Genomic DNA, 23,076 nt, shown 5'->3' with positions numbered 1-23,076 from the left:
AATAAAAGAAAGCATTGCAAGAAATTTGTTTGATCATTTAGGGAACATCTGATGCCCATCCCAGTTGACAATTATACCGTGCATAGGAATTCTGTCTCATATTGGTCAAAGAACTGCATAGGTCTAGAAGTATATGGCTAAAAGTGCGAGTTTAAATACAAGAGTTGGCAGCCTAAGGTGATGATTTTATACTATAGGAAGTTAGGCAACACTTTTTCTCGAAAGTCTGACGGGCACTTTTTTGGTCAGATTGGGAATAAACAGGAAGGAAAGGCGCTTAAGTAACTGGCGAATAAATATTTTTTTTAATATGAAACCAAAGTTCAAGGAGTGAGCAAAAACAATGACAAAAATCAGTATGTTCCAAAGGAGTTAATTCGGTGGAGTGCGTTAGGAGGTTAATCAGTTAAAAGGAAGTGATAACCAACTGATGGGGCATTGAATATCTTGATTGGAGATTGAGAACCTAGCAATTTTATCAATGGTGGGAGTAGACAGAAGTGGTGATGTCTGAGGCAACAGGTGGCGGTGGTGGCTTGCCACCCCCAGCGAGCCGCCTCAGTGGCACTGTGATCCTCGCACTATCCACTTCTGCCGCCAACCGCGATCTCCAGCTTCGTTGACGTCATGAATGTCACCTATTCGCCCTACACCTTCTACGACATCAATGTTTCTGATTTTTCAGCTCAGATCAACCACACTAATTATCAGGTACGTTTCTTTCTTCTTCCGTTTTTTGAATTATTTTTTTCCCCCAGAGTATTGTTGAAAAAGCAAAGGTCCGCGAAATATCTGATTTCGTATTGGCGGCAGCATATCATTAGCAAAAGGAAGGCATCTCTTTTTAAATTTTGTCTTCATTTCTTTGTTCCGTTCAATGCCGCTTACGGAGAAGGACGGCCCTACTTACTCAGTGTTTACTTTGCTCGACTGCAATTTACTCACTTCATTTTATAGCTTGCGGTTACTTGACTACATCCTGTTTGCAAACATTTTTTTCCTAGTAAAGTGATTCAAATAAAAAAATATGGATCTACATGCATGTAAGTAGACAGAAATTACTACTGAGTTAAAAGAAAATCTTTGTAGATAAAATGTACAAAAAAAAATATGAAAACTCTGAAATATATGAAATATGAAAGTGAAAACTCTGCGACAAAATAAACTTTTCCTAGGGAATTTTCTTGAAACTCAAAATTTTAGCAACACAATTTTCCTTCCAAAATGTGTTATTGTATTTATGTAGATTTAGCATATGTTCTTGTGAATGGCACGTTAGCGGGAAGCCTAGATGTGTCCTAGGTCGTATCTACTTGAAAACAAGCTTTCAAATAATGTAACTTGTCTTGAGGTCTATGAATAATAAAAATCCAAGAAAATTATTAGTGAAGTGACTTTCGAAGAAATTTCAAAAAAATGAAATGAGGTGCCAACTTCTTGTTGAGACTGCGTTAACCGCTAAGTTAAACACGGCTTACATCTTGGTACACAAATGAATGGATAAAGTTTGAGTAATTCTTTTTATCTCCCTGCTATTTGCCGGATTTGTGCTAGAGAGTTCTGAACACGCGAAAGCGATTTCCTAAAATCTTTTTCGAACTGAGGGGGACCGCAGATCGGATATTTCCAATGAAAGCTTGATTGATATCTTTGCTTTTCTTAATCCTTATTAAAAGAAAGAAATCACGAAAAATGGAATTTGATTCGCACTTACTTCTTCATCTTCTTGTTTTCTAAATGAAAGCAACAGTTTGGAAATGAAAAAAAACAAAACTGTAATACGATACATCAGTTCTTGACCAGTCGACAAGAACAAAAATTTCGTTGGTTATTGAATAAAATATCCCTGGTTGGTTATCTGGGCGGGCTTACTGTACCTCGTAAGATTCGCTTTTGACATCGTCAGCTCTTACCAGCCTTGGATTGGACTCGGGAGAGAGAGGGAAGTAACATTCTGGAATCGCTTGCTCCCTAGCGCAATTTGGTTACAAATTTTATAATACTAGAAAAATTTAGTGAGTTGAGGAAAAAGTGAGTAAACTGCAGTAAGTGTTCACACCACATTTTGTGGCGCAGTTAGATGGATACAAAACTAATTACTTTTACTTGCAGCATTTCTCCAGAAAAAATAATAATTAGTATTAAAAATTAAATCTTTTGGGGGACAGCTGAGGGGAATGAAGACTCCAATCGCAGGAAGTGGCTAGGAGCTTGCAACTAGAGCTGCACATAATTGCAAAACACTTCGTTTTGTTTAGGTAAATTTGTAAATTATTATCGTGATGATTACAGTAGAAAGCAATGAAGGGTTGATTGCTGTTTGTCTGTCTGTTAGGGCGGTCTTTGCTTGGCAGATTTTTTTTTGCATAAATACGATAATTTTTTCTTTTTTTTTTTGTTAAATAAAGTTTACCTTCAATAATTTTTTACAGGAAATATTTGGTAATTTGCAAGGTGGTGCGTTTACAAGCAACAAAATAATATTTTGAACTATAAAGTTTAAATTAGCATTTCAATTAATTTATAATATTTGGAACTTCAAAGTTTAAATTAGCATTTCGATTAATTTATAATAGCTGACAGATATGCTTATTAATGACAATGAAAATTTAATTAGTACAAAGAGCAGCTTGCCAAAGATTATGTTACCTCTGAATAGATTAAATTTTATTTATTTAGTTCACTTTACTGTTTCCTCCACTTCGCTACATCTGGTATGAGCACCACATATGTACGACTTTTTCTTGCTGGGAAGTTACGTAATACATTTTCTTGGAACTCATAATTCGAACTAAAGAAGGTATTTCACTTCGATTTTACGTAAGCTCATATAATAAAAAGTAAAGCTCATATTTTACGTAACAGTTCTGTTGAAGGAAGCATGGCATCACATTACTCCCCAGCTGGCAGCTACCTACAAAAAACCGTTCGCATTTTCAATTCGACTGATATTCTCCTGACACAGAATTTTTGTTGGCCATTTCATATTTATAAATATTTTATAGGTGCTAGAATAGTACCAATGTACTGAAACGGCACTTTAGAGGACTTTGAATCTTTGAACTCCGAGAGAAAGTCGTGTTCACATTAGTTATTTTACAATTATATAACTTCTAAAACTTCTCCTGTGGTTGCTCTTTCGCTGAGTTAATGAACATTTTGTTTTGAAAATAAGTCATGAACACTACAATGGAGGAAATAAATAATTGTTGTTGGAAAAATCATCATATGTCCCAATGAAACGATCAGTTGAACTTGACCTTACACATCCTAGTTCGATGATTTATGAAATACAAATTGATGGCCTGTTGGTGCGAAATGATATATTGTACCCTGCCAGAACCAAACACTGTAACTTGATCGCTTCGCTGATCTTTCACATTGTTATTAATTTCATGGCTGGCCTATCATGTATAAGATCTTCTTCAGTGAGAGCAAATGTAACACATAGAAAAAGACGATTCAGGATCGAGTCGTTTTAGCCAACTGCAAAAATATTGATGGCAACTTGTGAGCTGAATATACACTTCACTCGCAACTCACAGCAACAGATATTAAAACTGTCCGGTAGGACAGTTGTATAAGGGTTGATCGTCAAAAACTGCACGAAAAAGCGTAACGTTAAAAAACACCCAACTTTGACAATTTTTTCCTCTTTTTCTACTAAAGATAAAATTCCCAAATTTTCTTTAAAATGTAGGGCAAACCCTCCTTTATAGCTGTAATTTTTTTGCAACAACCCACATCTAATAGGTATCGAGAAAAAAGTTGCCAAAAATGAGCAAAAACGGCATTTTCAGAAAATGTTCTTGTTCTTGTTCTTCTTGTTCTTCTTGTTGTTGTTACCTTTTTTGTAAACAACGTAGCGCCTAAACGCGTGAACCAATTTTCATGAATGAGGTGTCATTCGATTCGGAATTTTATGTAGATGTGCCTTTTGGGGGTCTCGACGCTGTACATCGAATGGGGGAGAAGTTAGTCCCCTTTATGTAAGGCCCCTCCAAAATTATTATTACTAATTACTCTGTAAATCTTGGCTCGATTTGGATAAAATTTGGTAGGATGATAGGGCTAGGGCTTCCCTACGTAACATTAAAGCGGCGATCTGCACTTACACTTGTTAAGGGGAAGTGTAGCAATCGTTTCAAATTATCGACACGTGAACCGATTTTCATGAATAAAGTGTCATTCGAATCGAAATTTTGTACAGATTTGCACTTTAAAAGTCTCGACGCTATGCCTCATAAGGAGGGGAGTTCGCTCCGCCCAAATAAGGCCCTTTCTAAAACTATTATTGCCAATATTTTTATAACGCTTAATCCGATTTTGATAAAATTTAGCATGAAGAAGTGGTTAAAGCTCCTCTACGTTGCTGTGAAGTGCTATCTTGCTCTTGCACCTACTAAGAGGAAGTACTGCAATCGTTTAAATTATCAATGAGTGAACCGATTTAAATCAATGAATTGTCGTTCGATTAAAAAAATCTTTGCCCCCTTGCCTTTTAGGGAGAAGTACTGCAATCGTAGTTTATTTTTCTTACTCCTCTTAAAAGGAAGTTCTGAAATCGCAGTTTAATTTTGCTATTTACGTACAAATACCTTCCTATTTTATTCAAAACGCTTTTTCAAAAAAATTGTTATTGAGGATGGTTCGGGGGTCCGCAACTATAATCATTCTTTAAAAAGATCTCTTCAGTGGTAGTTACGGTTCCGACTTAACACCTTATCAGGTTATAATGATAGAATTGCTTATTCCTAATTTTAAAAAAATCTGTAAAGCAGATATGTAACTTTGCAAAATAGACAAAAAGGAAAATCTATCCAAAAGGTACAAAAATCTCCTTAACAAAAACTTACAGTTTAAAATGTTAAGTATAAGGGTTGATTAAACGCCAAAAGGTACACAAATCAGCAAGTACCCAACATTTCATTAATACTTCATTAATATTTAAGTAATTCTACTGCATTAATTTTCATTAATAAGTTATTTTTTAGAATTTATTAGATGTCACAGACCCTTATGCTGGCCATTTCATTTATAATATTTTTTTGTTATAATTATGATAAATCACATATACGTACATGCATGTTAAAGTAGAAAAAGACAAAGTTAGAGTAGGCTACTGTCTTGAATTCGTCTTACCGAAATATTCGTGAGCACAAATAACACACAGTTATAACAAGTAGATTATTCAACAACAATTATTCATTTCTCAATTGTAATTTAATTTAGCCCCCCTAATTTTACTTATAGTAAAATACTGGAATAATTAGCTGTCCTAAAAATATGCATATCTTATTTACTTTATATTACATATATACAACATTGTGGGATGAATACCTAGATTGAGAATGTAATTGAAGAAAACTATATTATTTGCGATAAAGCCAGATAATTATTACCTATTATTATAAACGTTTGACTACTTCATCAAATAACAATTACTTTAATCGAAGAATGAACTTGAACCGACGATTTTTATTTAAAAATAAAAATAAATAAATAAAATAAACAAAATCATTGATGTATGTTGGTGTAAGTTTTTTTAAAAAAAAGTTTTGAATTTTTCAGTCTCATAATTTTTTTTTATTTTTTAAAACGATTTTCTTTTTAACCTGTATTTAACAGTTTGATTATTATAAATAACTAGATATTACAGTCAATCTACTGTGCTACTTGAACATGTATTTTGTAGACGAAAATGGCCAGCATAAGGGTCTGTGACATCTAATAAATTCTAAAAAATAACTTATTAATGAAAATTAATGCAGTAGAATTACTTAAATATTAATGAAGTATTAATGAAATGTTGGGTACTTGCTGATTTGTGTACCTTTTGGCGTTTAATCAACCCTTATACTTAACATTTTAAACTGTAAGTTTTTGTTAAGGAGATTGTAATTAGGTTACCTATTGTGGTTAGGTTACCATTATTCAAACATGAAAAATGAGCAAAATACACAACGTTTTATGTAACTTTACTGGATCAATTTTCTTTAAATTATTGCATTCATGTTGCTTTACTTTTATTTGAAGCATATTTCTTGGAAAATTCTATTAAGGTAATTTTTGCAAGAGAATATGTTACAGTTTTTCTATGAAGTCCTTAAAAAGTCCTGAAAATGTAAATTCACAGAAGGGCTTCTTCGACTTGGTATAAAACTGCTAATGTATTTTTTGAGCAAAGATCTTGGATAGTGAGAGAACACTATAATTTCAAAGAACAGTCAAAAATGCTCTTTCACAATATCAGTCAATAAGCAAATAATGATAACTGGAATTATACCACAACCAGCGATGATAATGAAGTGAAAATTGCAGCTAGCGTCTCAACTCTAGCCAGTCATCAACAATGTGAAACTTTGATGAAATATCTGCTTATAATTGTAATTTAGTGAGCAAAAAATAGTGTGAATAATGATTATACTACATTCCCTGGTTTGGCGGTTATGTTTTTCTCAGTAATTCGCCATCTCATTTTACTCAGTTTTCATAATTATATCTCTACATAACTTAATCTTCATTTTATGGATTCACACGGTTCACAGTTTGAACGGAATCTATTTTATATGAAAGTCTAAGTCTTGTTTTATACATGTTTTTAGTTTGCATGGTTTCTGATGAACATGGGATGGATTATCTAAAATGACGTGATGCGCCATATATGTATGTACATACGTACATATGTACATATGTATTTATAATGTAGCTTTCTATCATAATGTTTATTTTATTATAATTTATGACTTGGCTTTATATTATTGCATATTAAACTTCGATTAATATTACTCCATATTATTTAGTTATAATTATACATTAATTATTAATAAATATAAATTCTGCAGCAAATAACCTCTACATCAAATAGCCTCTACACCAAATAATCTCTAAACCAAACTGATGATGGAAATCTCTGAAAATGGATGAAAATGAAACCGATGAAAGGTGACGATGAACAATTATTATCTAAAGAACAACCATTGCAGTCAATCACTTTCCCAAAAAATGCTCATACCTACATATGTACGTCCCCCACCAGCGAAAATATTGTCATGGTAACAAAGTGAAACTGTGACAATATTTTGGCCCTAATTTTGGGTGCGCTGCCCTCTGCTGTGGCTGGAGGCAGAGATGACGTCAGGGGGCGGCATACGATAAGTAGGTCTCCATGAGTATTCAGTCAGCAATCTATCTCTCTCTGAAACAAGAATATAGACTGTGAAGTTGGCCAGCATGAATGCAAACTTCCCCCTGATTCTGTTACATATTGATGTAGCGGTGCCTTCAGATCTTTTCGCGCTCGCACTTCCGTTTTTCCAAATTACTTTTCACGCTGTAAAGTTCATTGGACTCTTGCTGAGAGATCAATATTTAAGTATGGCAGATAAGTCCGCCTAACCGCTTCCTCACAAACAATTCCAATTGAACACATGTTTTTCTCCTTTATTTACTTAAACATAATTTGAAATGAAGAGGCGAGAGGGCAAGGTGCCAATGTTTGGTTGCCTGGATACATACTTTGATCAGTGTAGCCAACTCACTCACTCAAAAACTCACTTTTTTTTATAACTCTTTGTGAATACGTCTTTAACACCAATTTATACCAGATATAAGACCAGTTAGATGAGCTTGCGAACCGTATAAGAAATACGCACTAATATCTACCTTAAAATCACGCTGCCACTTTGCTCAGGAGCATGAAACTAAGAACTGAAGCCGTAATTCAGAACAGGCAAGTTCTCACTTCATGAAAGTACAATTCTGTCACAATACAATCACTTTTTTACTATTCTTGATAAACATTTAGAATAAATAGTTCTAATTTTGACTTCAATTATCCGAATGATATTCGCTAATATATAATTATTATTAAAATACTCATATTTTAAATATTTTTTGCGTATGCATTTTTTTTTTTTTCATACTTTATTAATAAAGTGACTGCAAGACAAATCAGCTTGGTTTCCTTTTTTTGTGGTACGCCTTGGAGGAAATAATCAACTAAAGAGAAAGTAAACAACTACACGACACAATCTTGTGATATTAAAGAGTTGTCCTTAGTAAATATTGATTAATTGTGAATGGGATTCACCGAGTTGGTTAATCATGCAACAGCAGTGGTAAGAATTTTCTTTCCCAATCATTTATAATTCATCAGTTTACATCAAAGTAAGCCCCGACTGACGTCATTGTCTCTTATTACTCCATTTATATTGATATCCTTCCTTTTTTTTTTAAATAGCCGCCAAGGTTATTTATATTGTTTTCCATTTATTTGAATATTTGTTCGTCGATGCTTGGATAAGTAGAGTGCTCGATAAGTAAAGCTAGTACTTGTCGGTAACTTGAATATAGTGACCCCTAAAACAGTGCCACGCTGATAATTCCGATTTCGGAAAGTTCCCAGGAAAGTTGTTTACAGGAATCCGGGCACTTATATGTTGCGGGAAGGCCTGATTATGATTGCGGCACTAAGTTGACCAAGAAGATACTACTTCTTTAAGAGAATACTCTGCTTACCAAAATTAAGCGGCCAATCAATTGAGTCCGTTTTAAAACAAATTTAAAGTTGGATTTCAAAAATTGAATCAATGGACGAGCACAGGTTATCTGAAATTGTTTTAATCACTTAGTTAATATTTTAAGTTTATTTAAATTTTCTTTAATTTCGGCCGACTGGACCTTATGGTTGAAATCAATTCTCTCTCTCTCTCAATAGTTGTACTCTACAACCTCGTTTAAAGATTTCCTTATTTTCCATTAATATCTGAAATTAAATATCACGATCGCAGACTTTGGTCTCTACAAATATTCATAAACTTTAATATTTTCAATATAATAATGAAATAAATGGAAAAGTCTAGAAAGATATGCATGAGGTGTGTACAAGACGGAAAATACAGGAAGGAACGGTTTTTGGATATGACAGTTAAATTTCCCTTTAGGTTTTTCTTAAAGGAATCCAATCTTCGCTTGTGCTTAAAACCACAACGGTATCCTACCTTATTAAATATAGCTTCCGCATTTGGAGTGTGCAACTCAAAATTACACTAAATTATTTTACAAAAGCTATTTCATTTAGATGCTAATTATAGCTAGAAAAATGTTTTCTCTTTTTTATTATAAAGAGTAGGCTGTGATTAGAAGCCCAAAAGGGTGTTTTAGTTCATACCTAAATATATTTCTTGGCCGACCAGAATTGTTCAGTTAAGTAGGAAGTCCAAAGAAATTGTGATTATCGGGATAAGAGGAGTCGTGGATTATAAGAAATATTTTCGCTTTTCTTACTTGATTAAGGGAAAGTTATTGTAATCGTCAAATTTTTCAAGGTCCTCTGAGTCCAGACCAAAAAAAATCGCAGAAAGTTCAAATTTGATTTAGGTTTAACCATCGGAACCGTCAAAATGTTTTTATTGGAGAAACCATCCAACCGGATCTTCCACTTCATTGACGAAAATGGTTCCTTTAAAGTGAGAATGTATGATTAAAGCCTTAAGTACAAAGTCCAAGTTTCAAGAAAATATAAATACGTAAACTGCAGTAAGAGAAAGTCATGGTTTCACAGATCTTTTCGCATGGTTTAAGGGGGGGAGATTTTAATTGAAGTTCAAATCGTATTAAACTAAATTTCAAAAATTAGTGAGGATCAGCTGCAGCGGTGTGACAGGGTAACCTTCATGGGCCGAAAGGAATTACAGCAAGAAGAGGTTTTATACAAGAACAAAGTGAGCTGTCAGCAGAAATAGTAATTTACGGTACTGAAGCAGTGTTGCTGTCAACTGCACTGACAAGCAAAACATTTAAAACTATCACATAATGCTCTTTTCCTCCTTTTCCAACTAGATTATTTTCCAATACTCTCGTATTTTTCTATTTTCGAAAGCTAAAAAGTATTTTTATAAATAATTCTTCAAACCGAGGGCAGAAGCTGAGCTTTTTGACATTTATGTAATCTCTATCTCCTCGATCTTTACGTTCTCTCCCGTTGTCTGCTTAAATTGTCATCTCTCCTGAACTTTAGCGGAAATGCTCTCTCTCAGATGTTACTTAGTTATTTTTACTCGTTCAGTTCCTCCCCACACTAGTAATCAGTAACCTAACCTTCTCTTGCAAAACTCCTACATTTTGTTCAAAGTCAGTATTATTTAAAATGATAATTTCTTTATAACATTCAATAGTTGTAAAATCTGGTAAGGCAATATTTAGAGGCAAGCCTGCGCACTCGAATCTCTAACAAACAATTCCCTTAATCGAATTTTCCAGTAAACTTGTTTCAAAAGAAAAGTTGTAGGGCGATTCAGTGCAAAGAGAATCGAAAGTTAATCAATTATAGAAGTAATTTAGGAGAGAATTTAAAAAATAAACACCATCAACAAAATGATGATTGAGGTATTTTGATCGATTTTTTTTTTGTTTCTACGGCATTCGAAGGGGAGGTTGCTAACCTGAATTTAAAGTGATATTGCTCCTTTTTTCACTTTTGAGCTTGAGGCTCTATCCACCGACCATTTCCTGAACAATTAAAAAAACCAAACTTCCTCAACACATTCACAATGAAGCAAGTTAACCTAATATAATTGGCGTCTACCTTCTTAGTGAGAGTACGAGGTTTAAAGGAAATTGAGTTACAAAAAATTGAGGGAAGAGGAATACGAGTGGGTATCAGCCCTTTCTCCACACACCAGAGCTGCAGTGAGAGGTATACCCTTTACTAAAATAATTCCGAAGAAAGCAGCCCAATTATATAAATTGAAGGCTTAAGTCCCTTTTACGAGTAGAAGGAAATTTTAAGTGGTCCAGGATAATTTAAATTAATTAATTACTACCTTTCCGCCAGCTCGGAAATCGTGCTTCTGTCAAAGCGATCTGTTAGGATTTCTTGGGATTTTACGTGTCCTTTAATGTCCCCTATTTTTTGTGTCCTACATTGTATTGGACTTAAGAGAGCAATTTTCATGATTGAGAAGGGTTTTCTTTTTAGGGATGAGAGCGAAGGTATCTTTTCAGTCTCATCCAGCCTTGGCCTCAACCATCACAATAATCCATGAACGATGCTGGCCTCAATCATTTATTTTTTATATTTGCCTTCTCTCACCGCTCAATAAATTTTCCTCGTTCAGGCTCTTCTCACCAAGTATTTTACACGTTTTTTCCTCATTTAGCACTTACCATCTTTTGAAATATCTCTTAATTTTCTGTTAATGGTTTTGTCCGTCAAGTATGAGATGTAGACAATAAAGTGGACTTACTTTCATGTCCTAATTAAGCTGCACGTCCAGCAAAGTTCACTTTCATAATTCAAAAAATAGTTTGCTGAAGTTTTGTCCAAGAGCTTAGTGAAAACCTTCTGTTCCCTTCCGATTGATGGGGTAGTAGGGGATAGAGAGAGAGTTTGCACCAGGAAGTAGTTATCCCTAATTACCGGCTGCTACTGTTCTTCCTGGCATTCCCTTGAGAACCTGGAGGTATTGTTTCATCATCTTCACCTGATGAAGAGAGAGTGGTGTCAGCTGGCACCAGGGTGGTCCAGTGATCTTCTTGGTTCCAGCGGAGAAGAGTATTCCGTCAAGTGTAACTTCCTTCTTAACATTTGATAATTGTTTATAAAGATGCTTAGAATAATTTACGTTACTTATTTGACAATGTGGCTGTTCGGGCCTATTTCAGACTGTCGGCCCTGGAAGACGAGCCCGAGGAGCCAGAATGCCACTGGAGTTGCAGCTCGCCTGGGCAGGGCTCTTCACTGGAATGGTGTTTGTCGCCGTGGCCGGTAACCTCATCGTCATCTGGAGTGTTTTCGGTAACTTCAGAACCACCTTGTTCTGTACTGACTAGAGTAACCATGCAACTATCGTCATTTTTCAGCCCCTTAGTTAGGGAAATGTTCCCATTTTTTTTAAATAATTCTTTTGAGTATCCTGGTCCTTGGTCCAGAAGAATATTAAGTTTTAAGGAATTTTCTCAAAAAGTGTTCCCAGTAAACTTATTTTAAACATTAAAAATAAAACAAAAACCAAATTGCTCTGCGAAAGTTCCGGAGTCGATAGTAAATTTGTTAAACGGATAGTGACGCTGCCGATTGGCGAGCAGTATATTTATCTACTGCTTCGAAACAGTTGAACAGGAAGTTCTACAAAATTCGACACAATCATGTAATTGTACAATGTACAATCCAAATTGCATATTACAATTGTAATTATTTTATTGTGAATATATTAGCAAAAAGAAATAAATGATTTCAGCACACAGAAGGATGAGAACGGTTACAAATTATTTCTTGGTGAATTTGAGCCTCTCGGATCTGTTGATGTCCACTTTCAACTGTCTCTTCAACTTCGTCTACATGGTGAACAAGTAAGTGATGCATTCTTGTACAGCATCTCGTGCTGTTTTAGGGTAACTTTGTTATTACTAAGCCACACAATGAGATTCTCGCCCCAGAATCACTAACCATTATCAAACACCAATCCTGATCTGCATTTCAAAAGTGCTATTTACTGATAGGACTTGTTTACATTATATACTCGTATGTTGCACTAACAATGTGGACCCAGGTTTCTATTTTACGCCTGATCAAAATAAAAACAGTTTAGGTTAAAGCAAAGAATAATTTATTTACTGCCTTTTTAAAGAATGGAAAACCTTTTGACGTCCTGCGAGCTAGTTCCATGTTTTAAATAAAAAAAAATGGGAATTTCAAAGAAAATCGAAATTGCAGAATGCAGATTTAGTAGAGTAATACTTGCTGTAGAGGGATTCTCTCTAAACTTGAAATTTGTAGCCTCAATTTCAGTTCCCGTTAATACAATAGTTTCGAAGACATAGAACCCTGTGTAACACTAAAATTGTTCTTTAGAAGAAATTTTACCGCAACTTCCTTTTCCTAAAGTGCCCTTAAACAAAGTTTCTGTTAAGAATCTTTCAAATAAAAGTTGTAGACATGCAAGAAGAAGAAGAAAAACAAGATCTACCAATAGAAACGGTGAAGAGATATTTCCGATCGGGGTAAACCGGAAAATGGAGTAACTCGTGCAATTCTTAAGAATAACACGCAATTGGTAGATCCAAATATTATACTAAAATAATTCTTTGGAACCACACTAATAAGGGCTTTGTTCGCCCTACCCCTTAAATGTTTTACCCAGAAGAAATGTTTCAAAGCAAATTCGTATAATGTGTTCGCTAAGTTCTAAGATCGCCACAATAGTCAGTAAGGTCGCGGGGGGCGTAGGCTTTTTGTGCGACCCTCAGAGGAAGTCATGGGAGTATTTCTTAAAACTGGAAAATTGGTCCTTAAGGGCGGATTCTCTGGTTAACCCAGATTTTCCGATTCCCAGCGTAAAATATTCAAATAAGAACATTCAAATGTTGAAGATTTCCTCTAACAAGCTGAAGTGTCATAGTGGTGGTTCCAGAGACAGGTCAATCATGTCGGATCATCAAGAATATGGAGGCAAATGTTTTAACAGTTCTAAAAGTGAGTTTTGTTCGGCAGTGACTGGACCTTTGGCAGCGGCTACTGCACCGTCAACAACTACCTGGCAAACGTGAGCGTGGCGGCCAGCGTCTTCACTCTCACCTGCATCACCGTCGACAGGTACCTCTCACACCTCATGCACTAGCTGGTAGTTGTTATTGCAGCCTATTTTGAGTAGGAGACTTAGTATTTGTGGCCTAATGATGCTAAGGATTCGAGATCTGCTCGTAAGGAGTTCTATTTTCCATCTTTTCGAGCCGTGGAAAGGTCTCGTAGAGTCTCTCTTTTCTGTGGGAAGAGAATGTCTTGAATTTGCCTTCGGGAATAGTTTTGTCACCCCCTCTGTTGCCCCTAAGAATAGGGAGAATTGAAATTTGGGGGAAAAACCGTAGAGAACTCGAGCCACGAACATTGGGTCTTTAGGACGTCAGTCTTATTGGTGTTTAGGGATATGAGTCAGTCTGATGGTGATCTAGACTCGGGTTTACCAACTGAGTAATGCTTTGTGTTGATGAACTCGTACCCCATGGAAAATTAGCTAAAACTAGAAAATCCAATCAATAAAAAATTAACATCCAGTTGATAGAACATCGGCCGAACCTTAATAACGGAAGTGAATGAATTCAAATGGAATTCTAAGTTTGAGTTTCCTGCTACTAAAACAGCTTTGACAAACGTGTACTCATTCCTCTGTAGACTATTCGCAAACGGAATTTTTTTTAATCAATGAACTCGTTCTTGAAAATGTTCAATTACGATACTTCGTACTTCCTTTACTAGACTAAGAGAAAGTATAACCACTCAGCTTACTCGAAGATAATTCAGAATTATAGTTATTTTTAGAATCCTCTGTAGGTAGGTTGTTCTTTAATTTTAACTATTAAGAAGATATCCACACTTTGTGCGCAGGTACTTGGCCATAATCACCCCACTGAAGCCGAGAATGTCCAAGGCGAACGCACAGTTGGCAATACTGGCTATCTGGGCGGCAAGCTTGCTCCTAGCAACTCCATGCCTGCTCTATTCGACAACCATTACACACAAGTAAGTCAGGATTTTAGGGCAGAAGTGGGCAATATGATGATCGTGCAGCATTCTAGATTCTAAAGTGTAAGTGCAGAGTTTTGAGAGCCCAGACTCGCCATAGCCTCCTTTATCTAGTGCTTCAGAATGATTTGTACATCATTCGTACATTTATGTTTGAAACGTTGAATTATGGAGATTCAAGGTGTAGAATCGTCAGGTAATGACAGTCAGTGGAACGACAGTGGTGGAGACTTATGATGACTATAATTAGAAAGACTTAACTGAAAGCTCTCCTATTGGCTCACAGCAAGGCAACTTTATGCAAGGCTTCCGTTACCTTGACTTCCCCCATGTTCCTTATCCCCTGCTCCAGTTCCCATATTCCTTTCCTGCAGCCCTTCTCGCTAACGTGAGTTTCCTTCTGAGAGCTAAGGGAGTTAGTCTCTCCAAAAACACTACGAAGCTGTAACGAGAATAATTACTTATATTCATATTTAATAATAACACCAAACTGAAATTCTTGGCTTACCTCAGTTTGTATTGGTATTACATAGAGTGAGTAAGCACTAGGAGATGATCCGAAAGCGTCCTTAATGATTGGACATTTAATAATTATCTACAAACTCTAAGAAATCTAAGAACCTGGAAGTTCCTGGAATAACTGTTAAAATTTTAACAAAAATTTTGGCGTGATTACAGACCCAGTGGACAGACTGCTTGCACCCTGCTTTGGCCAGACGGACAACCTCTCGTCTCCACCTTGGACTACATGTTAGTATTGATTGAAAACCCATTTTCAAAATAGATCGACCCGTGACGTACAATCAAGTGTTGCCCTTAATATTAACTATCAAATACAAAACTAGCAGCTATTCTGTGAAATTAGGAGAAAAGTTCCATTTTTTCTAATTGTTTTTTTTACTACATACTGATGAAAATGTGCATTATTGCATTCGTCTCATTATTAACTATCAAGTACAGAAACTGTAGTATTAACTGAAAGTGATGAAAAAATTCCTTCTAAGGTGCTGTAATATCCGGTGGTAGTAGAGAAAGAAAGTCGTGTGAGTCAGATCACAGTTTTTATTTTTAACATAATATTGAGTGTTGCCTTTTGAGTATAAATATTGAGTGTTGCCTTTTGAGTATAAATATTGAGTGTTGCCTTTTGATTATTTGAAATAGATTGGTTTCTAATCTACTGGTCAATTACTACGTCAGAGCGATCAATAACGGTCGCTAATCTGAAATTGTGTTGGTCCCAGGTGAGTTAACTGCTGTGCCAGATTTAGCCGGGTTATTAGCGCTTAGTGGCAGTTCTCTAGTAATCTGACAGCTGACTGACATTTTTCTTCTTTTAAATTTTCCGTAAATTGTATGTGAGGTTTTGAAAAAATACTGAAAATAAAAGCACTTAAAAATAGAACAGAACGGCAGCGTGTAGAAGCAATTCGATCATGTTCTAACTGGCAGACAAGTTCTGCTTACTGAAGGAGACATGGTTAGTTCAGGTTACAGCTTCCTCGGAACTTTAAAAACCCAAAGTTACACCTAATTTTCTATTTCAAACTCCGAGTTTGTGGAGTCCTGAGTAAATCCAGTCTACCTTTGTTTGGAAACTACCTTTACGCGGGCTCTTCTTTGCGCCCATAAAGGTACCTTTCAAACGAGCAAACTAGAACTGGAGAAAGAGCTGTAGTATTTCGTGTTCATTTGGTGTAAATGGTATTCTTTTAGTTGTTCTTAGTTCGATATTTCTACGGATGTTCGTCACTAAAAGAACACACCTTTCCTAAGAACTTCGCTTAACCAAGCCTTCTGCAGTGTTTCAAAATAAAAGAATCAGATCTATATGAATGTAGAGTGCCCATCTTTGCATTTCATTGGAACATAACGCTACGTATGATTGATTGGGTCCTGATGAACTAATTTTCTTCAAATTAAGAGTTTTGTTTACATATTTGATTAATTTCATTAAAACCGAAGTAACAGAAGTTAGAGGTAATAGGTTATGAAGAGGTTTTACAAAATCTTGCATTTAATGCATAGTTGGAGGTAGTGCTCTGGATAGAAGTTGCGATTGTACCAGATTTTTGTTTCTTAATTGTGTGACAGTTACAACCTAGTGCTGTTCCTGGTGACGTACGTAGTGCCGATGACGGCGATGGTTTGTTGCTACTCCGCCATGGGCCGTGAACTCTGGGGCTCCAGGTCAATCGGCGAACTCACTCAAAGACAGCTGGACTCCATTAAGTCTAAACGCAAGGTAAGTTGTAGTTGCTCTTACTGAGTTACAGATTAGTTTTGTAGTGGACCAGAAGATCGCACATGCTGTACAGGTGGTAGGGATGTTGTTGGTGATTGTATTGGTGTTCGGACTGTGCTGGCTGCCCTATCATGGCTACTTCCTGTGCGCCCACCACTGGCCAGCTCTCGTCTACACCAGACACGTTCAACATGTCTACCTGGCTTTCTACTGGCTGGCGATGAGCAACGCCATGCTCAATCCGCTCATCTACTACTCCATGAATCACAGGTAAACTTACCGGCCCACGCTCATGGTTGTACAGGATGGTCCTGCACAAACATGACAAACAAAAATAGAACAAATTACATGAAAAATGGAATAGAACACCACCAACCGCCTGTGAAATCTCGAATCTATTTTCGCTGTGAAATTTCTAAAATTTGAATGATCATTGCAGCTTCAATGTCATTAATTAATGAGTGATAATATTTGATCAAAAACTTGAATTTTGGGATATTATTGAACAAAAAAGATATTTTAGAAAAAAAAATGGTCGAAATTGTGAAAACGTATTCAAAAACAATTTAAAAGGAGTACTTACGGTGAAAACGGAAATCTGATCGAAAAGAAAATTAAAGTTACAGCTGTATCTTTAGTTGATTAATTAGGTAGGTGGTAAACTTGGCTGGAAAAGACTAGTACAAAGGAGTGTTCTGCTGTTATCATTATTATGTTTTGATGTTATTTTTGATTGAGGAAATTGTGCGAAGAAGTCCCAGTTTTGTTTATAAAGACTTGCCTGTTATTGTCTATTCCATTCTGAAATAGAATATTGAGCATAACGGTGGCGAGGCACCAAAGCATAGCTGTTAGAATGATAATAAAAGAAAAAATAAAAAAGCTCGAAATAGCTTCAAACTTATTTCCGCCCGTTGAATATATAGCCACGCTTCCCTCAGCTTTTTATTTCACCAAGAAAGAGAAAAGTCTCCAGAATAGATAATAGATCCTACTACCTAATAAAGACTATTTATTGAACTTTAAAAATAACTTGTGACGTCTAATTTCATTCCAGTCGACATCATATTTGTTGAAACGTTGATCTCAATTTTTTTTTTGAAAAAGCTTCATTTCAAAATTTGACTGAAATTTTTAATAAAATTCCTTCAAGAATAAGAGAGAAACAATTGAAACGAACTATCAGAGCTTTTTTTTTTTTAATTAAAAGTGCAGCTTTTATGGAGTAATTGATTTTATGAACATTTCAAATGGCTGAAAGTATTTTTTATTGTAATATTACTTCGTTTAATTAAAGCAACTCATCTCGCCTAATGAATTACTTTCAGTTGTTTCTTTTTGTTTTCTCAGCCTTTTTTTTTAAATAAATAAATTCAACCGCCCCAATGTTTTTAGGCGGAATTTACAACCTCCTATTGATCAGGTGTAGAGGATGGTAAATAGCTAACACACTTTACTAACAACTGTAATTAAGAGAACTTACGTAATTGAGAATCCTATGGTCCGGTAATCGAACTTAGAAACAAACTACAACTTACTCGATTTCCAATTTAATTTTTTTTTAGAAAATATAAATTTTGAGTCCAAAAAAGAGATATTAACAAATTGATTTTAAAATCGAATTTCCAAAATAAAGCTTTCATTGCGCGTAGGCAGCTATAGGCCTACTTCCTTCGTCCTTGTCCGTGAGTAGGTTAGGTTTCAATACAATCGAAATGCTGTGATAATTGTTATGAACTTATTGTGCCTTTCAAGTGGTATCTCAGAGATTCCTTTGCTCTAGATGGTAGTTTCACAAGATATCTCAACGTGTAATAGATTTTGAGATGTAAGATGCCATCCTCATAGATCTTTGACAGTTTCGATCAGATCGATTCGAAATGTATCGTCAAAAGAGCTGCATTAAAGAATTAAAGGTGTTCGCGCCTAATGTTACTACTCATATCGATCATATTGATCACTCAGGAATCTACACATTATTCAATAATGTTTGGGAATCTATTTTTTATTAAAAGGCATCATATTAACATAACAACATGGTGAAATTACTTCTTCTGACTCATATCGAAGCAGAATTCGATTTTCCATTCCCCCCTTTAAAATCCTAAAAATCTATTTAATTTTCTTTTATCCTTTAGCATGATTAACAATTGAAAAATTGAAAATTTTTATTTCAAAATCTGATAATTTATCAAATATCTGCGGGGGAAAATTAGTAAAAAAAAAAAATTCTAGACAATGTTTTTCTATGAAATGATTAGTCTTGAATAATTAACCAATCAGAGCGCTGAGGTGGAGGTGTGAAAAGTGGGCGGTATGAATGGATAACAGAAGTTGGAAGCTTCATGGCGACTACGCCCAGTATTAAACTATTAAAACTCGTAGTTTTATGAATCATTTTTTCGAAAATGGCACTAACGGTTTTCTTCATAAATTGTGAGGCCTGCTAATTTTTTTGGGGGGGACTACATTGTGCCAAACGTTTTACTAAATCTTAGTTCAATCAAGAGATATTATAAAACGTGATTATTTCTTTGATTCTATCTTCTTAGGCCGAGCTAGTATTGTGATTGTAGTAAATTATCCAAATTAAGACCACCGGAGAGTTAGTGATTGCCTCAGTACTTTAATAGAGATTGGAAAAAATATGTGTGTGATCGAGCTTAGTCTCTGCAACTCTTCCTTACGACCACTACTTACATCTAGCCCTTCAGATCAATTTTGTAATCGCCCAGACTAGATTAGTCCGAATTATTTTCTCAATTAAAACATCACTCCCCTGAAATACCTCTTTGCGTACACTGTGTGTAAGGCGATACATTGCAAGAAGCGAAACCGTTTTAACGGAAATACTGTTTTACTGGGTAGATTTTTCTCTGTTTAAGATTGAAAGTTCTCGAGGGTATCAGGTTGGAGTCAATAGAATTTAGATATCTGAGATGGTGATGGTGCCATATTTTAGAGAGAGATTCTAACTGTACTAATGATCGTATTATTGTATGTGCGTAGGTTCAGAGAATACTTCCGGAAAGCCGTGTGTGAATGGCGGTGTCAACTCTGGTCCAGACAGTCTCTCACGCAGCATCTAGACGGGGCGGAGACTCCGCCCATCAGAAGATTCAGCCACTCTTATTCAAGGTCAGGAGGTGAGATTGCTCACAGTTATTTGATTGCTCTCTATCCCAATACCGCTGCTGGTCATTAACTGTTGCTGAGTTGTGGAGGGTTCCGGAGTTAATGTAGCGGAAGACGAGCCAACTTTATCCCATAGTACAAGAAAACTATTATACCCAAGTTGTGAATACAGAATTAATCAATCATGATTGCCGCCGTGAAGAAAAATATGAAATAATTTACTGTTTATGTTTTAAAAAGGTAGTGAGTGTCCTCAGGACTACTCTGCATGTCGCGTTCATCGAGGATGCGTCCACCATTACAAATTTACCATTTTTCATGCATTCTAAACAGAAGCAGATCCAGAGGGGTAATCTCTCCTCCTAAACAGAACTATAAAAGTTTTTTAATTACTTTTACATGAAAATAAAGTGCAAAGTACTTAAAGACTAAACGATTTCTTTCAGCAATACGTTTTTTAAAAATTCTTCGTTTAGTACCGTTGCTCTTCAACAGAAGCTTCTTTAGGTTTCAAGAGCAACGTTAGGATAAATGTACAAGCTATAGTTTTATTTTATAGGAGAACTATAACCATTTGGACTATTTAGTGCATTTCAAAAAAGAAGCATTCCGTTTCAAACGCTGCAACAGTGCGGTATGAATATATTTTAATTTCTAATAATTTATTACAGGCTGTGGTTGAAATCATTAGGAACAACTACCAGTGTGCGCAGTAAGGTTAGTGAGTATAAGGTGCATTCAGATTAAGTTATTCACTTATACAATTGAAAAGAATTTTAAATTTTTTATGAGTCTATTTCATTCAGTTGGTAAGTAGTCAGAATATTTGTGAAATCAATTAAAGCTATGAGTAAAGTGAGAGGTTTGGAAGAGTTTAAATTGGTGTTGGTTGGAGTTCAGTCTGTAACACCTTTGAATACAAGAAATGAGGTTGCTGAATGACTTACGTACAATGGATCTCAAAAACAAACAACCAAATTTGAAGTTAAACGCTGAAGGACTGTTGCAAAATTTTCTAATAAGAAAACGACAAAGTATATACGTTAAACAAGAGTGTTACAAATGAATAACAAATTAGTCCACAGAAGCTAAATTAATAAATAAAACCTTTTTATACAATAATTGTCAAGCACATTTATTGTCTAGACAAAATAATTTTTGCATAAAAACAGAACAAAGGTTTAAAACTTTTTTGATGATAGTTGTTGAATGAAAGCCGAAGAGAAGAAGCGTTTCTTGATGTTGCAGGAGGGACACTAGAAGACGGCTCGGTGGGTGAAGCAAGGGGACGGATTGAAAACGGCCGGCTGCAGCGTGCAACGCCACTGCAGCTCTACACCGCGCTGCAGCCTGCAATGCCGTTGCAGCTCTACACCGCTTTGCAGCACCGATCTGCTGCCCTACAACGACGCCACTTTTCGACCACACTTTCAACTCTGCCCAACACAGACTGTTTACTCTGACTGCCAATCTAAAAAAACTTGTGTAAATATGTTTGTCTCCTGTATGATAGTTCATGAAATGTTCAGTTTGCTGGAGACATCCTCCTTAAATCTCAAATAAATTATTCTATTACGTAATTGTGTCGATTTAAAAGTAACCAACCATATCCTTGCTGTTTACAAGAAACGTAGAATGCAGCACCATCGACAGTCAATGAGGATCATGTTTTTATGGAAAAAGTTTCAAAGATTTTCTTTAATTTTCTTGTACTGTTTCCGCCCGTAAATTCCAATCACATAAAAGGACAGTTCCGGCAAAGTTCAGCTTCCCTCTAAAGTGTAATTTACGGCGAATGTACGGCCTCATTACCTTCAAGGCACTAATAAGAATTCAGCTGCTAGGAAAAGTTCAAAATTTAAAACAAATGGATTGAGCGGAGATGGTTTTTTTTTTTTTTAGCGATTATTTTGTCTCCTAGTTTGATCAGAATGGTGCTATTTCTGTCACTGACAGCTATTAAGGCTAGTACCAGATACTACATACATCATCTCCTTAATTCGCTAAAATACAAGCGTTACAGCACTGAAAAAAGACGAAATTGTCTTCTAGTTAGACTAGAAATCGGCTATTTCTGTCATTGCCAGCATGCATTCCGGACTGTACATAATGTGACGCCCTAATTTACTAAAATTAAGTAAAAAAGGGTCGAAAATTTGTTTCTATTATTTGTTTAAAATAGAGGTACAAAACCACTGGAAGAACGCGGAATAGAATACTCGTTCTAAAATAGTGCATCTGAAGTAGCTCTAAGAAGTAACAAAACCACTGGAAAAATACGTAATCGCCTCACAATTTGTTACTATTTCTGTGAATGAAAGATAGCACAACGGCCAGAGCTAAGTAGTACATCCAATTCTCTCAAAATGGCTAAAATAAAACTAAATACCCTTACAAAGACACAGAAATTGCTTCCTAGTTTGAACAGGTAGATACTACTTAAGTTGGTGTTTATGTTGTTTAAATTGTTCATGTCAATTTTCAAACGTGAACTATTTTTCGTCTTTGATATGTAAAAATATGTTACTTATTTCAGTATCTTCACAAATGGAAAGAATGATGATTTTATGATGAAAGCTTTTGTCATACGTGTGTGTTGATACAGTTTTTTTTTATAAAAAAATACTGCGATGTTTCTCCTATATATGTATTTTTTAAATATATAAGATCTTAGTTTGCTAAAACTGTAGCCCATCTTCTCGCAAAACCCCCGCAAGTGTTCGAGAACCTCATTTTATAAAGTATTCCAAAATTACAAAAAGTGGAATTGAAAACCATTGAACATAAACAGACCAGTGGAGGCAATATTTGATTAATTTAGCGAATAATACCTGATCTTCATATTTGAAAGAAGTAACAGATTAATATTACAGTTTTCTCCATTATTACTGAAGTATGCTAAAAATTTTTTTCAAACTTGCAAAAAGTCAATAAATAAATTTTAAGATTTTCAACTTTTGAGTTTAAAAAAACTATTTTTCCAGAAAATTGTATTTAAAATGAAAGAATTGGGGGTGAGCAGTCAAATCTTTACCACGAAGGGCTATTTCATTATTGTGGGCGACCAAGAAACACTTGACTCGAGACGTTTTATGAGCACCTGATCTTCATGTAAACTTTCAAAAACTTGTAGTCAGTCGTGTTTTGGGTGTCTTACTCATCGAGGACTTTG

The 23,076-nt window shown here is 35.4% G+C and overlaps 1 protein-coding gene across 10 annotated transcripts; it reads left to right on the top strand.

Moving 5' to 3' along the window:
- The first annotated feature begins 10 nt into the window (after positions 1-10).
- Positions 11-21,477, top strand: LOC141454970 (tachykinin-like peptides receptor 86C). Of its 10 annotated transcripts, none has more exons than XM_074129710.1 (11): positions 11-711; positions 11,668-11,800; positions 12,243-12,354; positions 13,496-13,601; positions 14,391-14,521; positions 15,203-15,274; positions 16,619-16,769; positions 16,843-17,039; positions 19,779-19,907; positions 20,576-20,621; positions 21,153-21,315. In XM_074129710.1, exons 1-11 carry the CDS (start codon positions 628-630, stop codon positions 21,162-21,164), a joined length of 1,173 nt encoding a protein of 390 aa, XP_073985811.1. In that variant the 5' UTR covers positions 11-627; the 3' UTR covers positions 21,165-21,315. The 10 variants fall into 10 exon arrangements, with proteins under 10 accessions (XP_073985811.1, XP_073985810.1, XP_073985813.1 ...); XM_074129712.1 differs by having other exon boundaries at positions 13-711; positions 19,779-19,915; positions 21,153-21,252; XM_074129713.1 differs by having other exon boundaries at positions 13-711; positions 19,779-19,915; positions 20,576-20,625; positions 21,153-21,241.
- The last annotated feature ends 1,599 nt before the right edge of the window (positions 21,478-23,076 follow it).

The sequence above is a fragment of the Rhodnius prolixus genome, unplaced genomic scaffold, assembly GCF_049639745.1.
Source record: "Rhodnius prolixus isolate KJV_2025 unplaced genomic scaffold, Rpr scaffold_15, whole genome shotgun sequence".
Lineage (NCBI taxonomy): Eukaryota > Metazoa > Arthropoda > Insecta > Hemiptera > Reduviidae > Rhodnius > Rhodnius prolixus.
The sequence above is the reverse complement of the archived record's forward strand: the minus strand, read 5'-3'. Positions and strand labels throughout refer to the sequence as shown.

What these genes read in the sequence shown, in the direction of transcription:
- LOC141454970 (XM_074129706.1), top strand. Translation starts at nt 628, where the DNA reads ATGAATGTCACCTATTCGCCCTACACCTTCTACGACATCAATGTTTCT. An exon ending in ACCTGCATCACCGTCGACAG is followed by an intron (nt 13,598 to 14,386) that starts GTACCTCTCACA and finishes CTTTGTGCGCAG; the next exon opens with GTACTTGGCCATAATCACCC. An exon ending in TTCAGCCACTCTTATTCAAG is followed by an intron (nt 19,908 to 20,575) that starts GTCAGGAGGTGA and finishes AATTTATTACAG; the next exon opens with GCTGTGGTTGAAATCATTAG.